The 6,526-nt window shown below is 41.9% G+C and overlaps 1 protein-coding gene across 1 annotated transcript; it reads left to right on the top strand.

The window, feature by feature from the left end:
• The first annotated feature begins 1,203 nt into the window (after window positions 1-1,203).
• On the top strand, window positions 1,204-4,875 carry LOC141538805 (putative E3 ubiquitin-protein ligase TRIML1). The gene is made up of 2 exons (XM_074260628.1): window positions 1,204-2,230; window positions 4,817-4,875. Exons 1-2 carry the CDS (start codon window positions 1,204-1,206, stop codon window positions 4,873-4,875), a joined length of 1,086 nt encoding a protein of 361 aa, XP_074116729.1.
• Window positions 4,876-6,526: the final 1,651 nt, after the last annotated feature.

The raw sequence follows: 6,526 nt of genomic DNA, 5'->3' as shown, positions 1-6,526 counted from the left end.
ATCCAAGCCAAGTCCAATGGCTGATGATAGAAAATGCTATTCATATCCAGATGAAAAAAACCAGCTGAACTCTGAGTGCAGGTCAAAGCATATTTCTTTCACTGACTTTAATTATTTCATGATTTTTTCCCTTCTGATTTCTTTCTTCTTTCACAATTGTAACAGGGATTTAGATGTTATATAATTGCACATATATAATTTATATCAAATTGTCTACTATCTTGGGAAGAAGGGAGGTAGGGAAGGAGAGAAATTTGGAACTCAAAATCTTGTAACAATGAATGGTAAAAATTGTCTTGACATATAACTGAGAAAAAAAAATAAAATACTTTTAAGACAAAAGAAGAAATACTCCAGGACTTGCAATGCTTCTTGGAACAAAATGAGAAGCTACTCCCTAAAGAATCAGAGATTGCTTTCCCTGAATGGAGCTTGAGAGAAATGCTCAAAAGCTTCCACAAAGAGGAATCAGGGGTCAGTCTACTTGGAATTGAGGGGCCAGACAACTCTGCTCTAGAGTCTAGGTGTAAACTCCAGTGGGGATTGTAGCTCATTACTATGCAAGAAGGACCAAGGTGGGAACTCAGCCCCAGAGCAGAGTCTAGGTGTAAACTCCAGTGGGGATTGTAGCTCATTACTATGCAAGAAGGACCAAGGTGGGAACTCAGCCCCAGAGCAGAGTCTAGGTGTAAACTCCAGTGGGGATTGTAGCTCATTACTATGCAAGAAGGACCAAGGTGGGAACTTAGCCCTAGAGCAGAGTCTAGGTGTAAACTCCAGTGGGGATTGTAGCTCATTACTATGCAAGAAGGACCAAGGTGGGAACTTAGCCCTAGAGCAGAGTCTAGCTGTAAACTCCAGTGGGGATTGTAGCTCATTACTATGCAAGAAGGACCAAGGTGGGAACTCGGCCCCAGAGCAGAGTCTAGGTGTAAACTCCAGTGGGGATTGTAGCTCATTATTATGCAAGAAGGACCAAGGTGGGAACTCGGCCCCAGAGCAGACCATGGAAAGTCTCTCCAAGCTCAGGAGTTCTCACCTTTGGTGGGTGGAGTAAAGGCGGGGCCAAGTCAGAGGAAGACATATAAAAGCCTGCAACATCTCATCCCTGGCAACTTTTCCTGCCAGAGCTCCAGGGAAAGAGCCAGCATTGTCTCTCCTGAGAGGAGCATCTGAGAAGGGAGGAACTGAGAGCCCAGAGACATGGATGTCAAAGACTTGATTAAAGATCTCCAAGCAAGCGTCACTTGCTCCATCTGCTTGGGCTACTTCACAGATCCAGTGACTGTCAATTGTGGCCATAGCTTTTGCAAAGGCTGTCTTAGACAGTGCAGGGTGGGAGCCCAGGAAACCTCAGCCTGCCCAGAGTGCAGAGCAGATATCAATCATGGCACGGACCTGGTGAGCAACAGGAGCCTGCAGCAGCTGTCCATCATCACCAAAATGCTCAGACCTCATCTAGTGCAGGCCCTTGTGGGCCCGAGCACCTGTGAGAAACATGGAGAAAAGGAGAAGCTCTTCTGTGAGGATGACCACAGAATCCTCTGTCATTCCTGTTCCTTAGCCCCAGAACACAGGAATCACTGCGTCCTTCCCTTGGAAAAGGTGGCTGCCATGGGCAAGGAGAAGATCTTGGAGGCACAGAAGTTCTTAAAAAGGAAAGAAGACCGTCTGCAGGAGGAACTGGACCATGTCATAAGGGCAAAGGCAAGATGTACGAAGTACGCCCTTCATTCCCAAAACTTACTTATGTCTGAATATGACAAAATGTGTCAGTTATTAAGGGAGCAAGAAAATGTACAATTACTAGAAATGAAGGAACAATTCAGCCACAACATAGTGAAGTATGACAGGCAGAAAGTCAAACTGTCACAAGACATCCAACGTGTGAAAAGTCTGCTGTTGGAAGTGGAGACGCATGTGGAGGAGACCCCCTCAGAAATGGTCCAGGGTATGAAAGGCACCCTGGACAAGAGTGAGAAGCTGCTCCATCAAGAGCCAGAGGTTGTGTCTGAGGACTGGACCATCTTTCCCATCTTTTGTCTGAGAGAAATGCTCATGACCTTCTTCAGAGATATAACTCTGGATCCTGACACAGCCAACATTCATCTCATGGTGTCCGAAGACCTGAAGAGCGTCAAATACACAAGCGTCCCCCAGGACCTGCCCTACAACAAAGATAGATTTGTCCATTTGCTGATCGTCCTGGGTGCCCAGACCTTCACCTCAGGTAGGCACTATTGGGAAGTGGAGGTGGGAGAAAAGACAGAGTGGGAAGTGGGAGTCTGTGAAGAGTCCTCCAGCAGAAAGTGGAGGTGCTCCCCATTCCCCGAGGATGTCAGGACCCTGGCTGGCTGCAGACAGAAAGATCGTTTCTTTCTGTGGAATTCACAGGATGGCTATCAACCAAGCCCACCCATCCCCAAAGTGGGCATCTTCCTGGATTATGAAAGAGGACATATCGCATTTTACAATGTCTTGGACAGATCTCTTCTCTGTAGCTTCCCAGACAAGGCCTTTCAAAAGCCCATGAGACCTTGCTTCTCTCCCTGTCTTCCTGATAATGAAAGCATCCCTGGATCTCTCATTATATGCCCCAGGAGTCCCCAGTAGATGCCTGCCTAATGATCATCCTGATTAGGAGATACCTTTTTTTTTTTTTTTTTTTTTTCCCCCCTGAGGTTGGGGTTGAGTGACTTGCCCAGGGTCACACAGCTAGGAAGTGTTAAGTGTCTGAGACCAGGAGGACTCTGGTCCTCCTGACTTCAGGACAGGTGCTCTATCCACTGCGCCACCTAGCTGCCCCCAATACCTTCCTTTTCAAGCAACAAAAAACCACACCTGAAAAACCACATCTCCCATTACAGCTCCCATCAATCAAGTGTTGGAAGATGATGTTTTAAAAAATTGCTCCCCAGGAATTACTTAATTGTTACTTGCTTATGTGACCTTTCCACCATCGATCAAGCAAATGAACTGGTATTGTGTATCCTGAGAAGAATACCTGAGAAGTTCTGCTTGGAACTGAGGGACCAGAAAACTCTGTGATTCTTGCCCATTCTCCATTGGTCCCAGAACGGATGGACTAGAAAAGTCTTCTGCCAAGTGCAAGGAGAAGCTCCAGGAGACAAAGTACATCTTAAAAAGAAAAAGAAGAATTTCCAGTTGCATTGGACAATTTTTTTTTTTTAAATTTGGCGATTGTTTAAACATGCTTTGGATAACCTACATCATGTTGTCTCTGGGAGGGGAAAGGAGAGGGAAGGAAGAATAGAATCTGTAACTCAAGACTTAAAAATCCCAATGAATGTTAAAATATGGTGTTACCTTTAATTGTCGGAAAATAAAATGTTAAAAAATAAAAAAATAAATAAATAAAAAGAATATTCCAAATCACCACAGTGTCCAATTCTTTGATCCAGGTCACGTCCACAGACGTAGTTCAGAAGTAGCACAGTCTGTAGAGATCTCATGAAGCTTGGAAACAATTTTGATGCTCCCTTCAGATATTTGTGGAAGAAAGTGCTTCTCTCTGACTTCTAAGGTTGTGAAGGCAGCTTTGTGGCTTACTGGATAGAGCACTGGATCCAGAGTTTCTGCTCCTCTCTTTTGCTTTTTTTTCAAAGACATCTTAGTCATCCTCGGTGATCCTATACCTTTTTTCTTTTTTCTTTTTTTCTTTTCTTTTCTTTTCTTTTTTCTTTTTTCTTTTTTTTTTTTTTTTTTTTTTTTTTTTTTTTTTTTTTTTTGCTGAAACAACTGGGGTTAAGTGACTTGCCCAGGGTCACACACCTACGAACTATTATGTGCCTGAGGTCACATTTGAACTTTGGCCCTCCTGACTTCAGAGCCAGCACTCCATCCACTGCAGCATCTAGCTGCCCCTCCAATGTCTTTTTTCAAGTTATTACACTTTTCTTTCCTTCCTTCTGTCCTTTTCTCCTCCTTCCCTTCCTTCTTTTTTCCCTTCCTCTCCTCTCTAAGCTTTCACAACATTGCTACCTCTTCCTCTTCCTACCTTTCTGATAGTTTTTTTCTCAGTCCCAATTTTTTTCTTCTACTCCATCCCCTCCCTCCCTCCCCTGCCAAGCCTTTTCTCTTCATTCATTCTCTTTCTCTTGGTGATCAGCTCCCAGATGAGTTCAATTATCATCTCAATGAGAGATCCCCTCCCTCCCTCCCCTGCCAAGCCTTTTCTCTTCATTCATTCTCTTTCTCTTGGTGATCAGCTCCCAGATGAGTTCAATTATCATCACTGATTGCTTTTTGAACATCTCAAATTGAATTGCTTTTTGAACATCTCAAATTGAATCATGTCTCAAATGCAATATGCCCAATCAGAACTCATCTTTTATCCAAATCGTTCTTTCTTAAGCTTCTCTGTTGTTACTGAAGATACTATCACGCTCCCAGTCACAGTCTTTTTTGTTTTTTTCCCCCTGAGGCTGGGATTAAGTGACTTGCCCAGGGTCACACAGCTAGGAAGTGTTAAGTGTCTGAGACCAGATTTGAACTCAGGTCCTCTTGAATTCAGGGCTGGTGCTCTATCCACTGCGCCAACTACCCGCCCCTCCAGTCACACAGTCTTTATGTCATTCTTGGCTCCTCACTGTAACTCATCTCTCAAAACCAAGTGTTTTCCAAAATCTGCTTGTTTTTACCTTCATGTTGCTTTTATATTTTCCCTTCTTCATCCTCTCCCAGCACAACCTTGGTTCAAGCCCTAATTATGTCTCCCCTTAACTACTACCATAAAATTTCAACTGGTTTCCCTGCCAAAAGTCTCTCTCCACTTTAACTCTTCCCATTCCCCCAGCTTCCAAAGGGACCTTCTTAAAGCCCAAGTTTTTGACTAGATCACTCTCCTACTCATGAGGCTCCCGTGGCTTCCCCTTCATCTGGAAATAAACCTCCTTGATTTGTCATTTCAAACTCTTTATAATCAGTCCCTTTCCTCCCTTCCCAGTTTTCTTACACTTCATTGCCCAGTGCACTTCCTCAAATCCAACACTCCATTTCCTATCTCTGGGCCTTGTGCTCTATGCCTGGAATGGTCTTTCCCCCTTGTCTCTGCCTCTTAGCTTCCCTTGCAACTCACAGTTCATTTCTCCCCTTCTTTGGGGGCTGTGTTCCAGCTTCCCCCACTGCAGGAGTCATCTTCTTTCTATTCAGTAGATGTGTAGAAAACTCATTTATTTATATGATGTCTCCCTCATTCAGTCTATATGAGGACAGAGGATTTTTGCTTTTCTTTCTCTCTCCATGCTGACAGTAACTATATTGCTGAAGTTATTTACATAACACATATTGTTGCCTGCATATGTAATTTGTATGTATATACAAATGTATATACATGTTTTGTATGAAGAATATGTATGAATAACATAGTGTGTGTGTGTGTGTGTGTGTGTGTATTCCTGATCTAAATGAGTTATCCTTCAGTAAGGTTTTTTTTGTTGTTGTTGTTTTTAACAGAATTTAGGTTCCAAGAGCTTTCTTTGGGCCAATTTTCCCTACAAAGTAGACAGTAAACTACTTAATTTTTTTCTGAACTCCTCCCCAAAACTGAGGTTTATTAAATGATGTCTGGTTTTCCCTTCTATCACAGACTTTCTACCTCAGTGATCAGTTCCTTTTTGTTACTCAGAAACTCAGAATAGCAGTTCCTCTTGTTTCTTCTTCTTGATTTTAAAGAATTCAATTATCATTTAGGTGAGTCAACTATTTGACTTTAACAGATAATTGCCTTTAGCTGAAGGCATCCACATAATTAAATCCCTTCCCCTTTCTTATTTGGTGCTTTCTTGTCATTTTATTCTTGAACTTCTTATCCATTTCTTTTTTTTTTCTGTTCTGATAATCTGTGGCACATTCTGATGAGGATACTGCCTCTGATTTTACTTTCCATCGATCATCTTGGAAATGCTCTCGATCTTGCTTTCCCTGTTTGATTCCTGGATTTCCTTATTTGACTGTATACTCATAACAAACAATGCTATTCCACTTGTCCCCCTTTTGTTAAATGAAAATCATTTCCTTGGCATAGTTCTCAAAGTACCAAGTACTCTGAGATTTAATTTGTCTCTTTGAAATAAGTTCCCTGATCCATCTTTATTGTAAGAACTTGGGCTATGTAAATCTGAGTTATTATTATTACTTAAACATTTGTACACAATCTTATTACTGTTCCTTTAATAATGTCTCCAAGGCTTTATAATCTCTAACAATCTTTTCTAGGTATTTCAGAATCCCACAGTCATGGAATTGGTTGAAAAAAACTCCAAAGTTCATCTGTTCCAATTCATACATGAAAGGAATCTTATTGTGTCATACCTAATAAGTAAAAGCCATCTAGTCTTTGCTAAAACATCTACAAGGATGGGGATCCCAATTGTTAAGAATTTTTTTCAGACACCAAGCTTACATTTACTTCCTTGTAATTTCTAAAATCAGTCACCAGAATCATCAATGTTCGATGGTCACTTTCTTGATGATATCATAGAAGTTTCATATCAAAATGTAAGCT

This window comes from Sminthopsis crassicaudata, chromosome 4 (genome assembly GCF_048593235.1).
Source record: "Sminthopsis crassicaudata isolate SCR6 chromosome 4, ASM4859323v1, whole genome shotgun sequence".
NCBI classification, from domain to species: Eukaryota; Metazoa; Chordata; class Mammalia; order Dasyuromorphia; family Dasyuridae; genus Sminthopsis; species Sminthopsis crassicaudata.
This window is presented reverse-complemented; position numbering and strand designations above follow the sequence as displayed.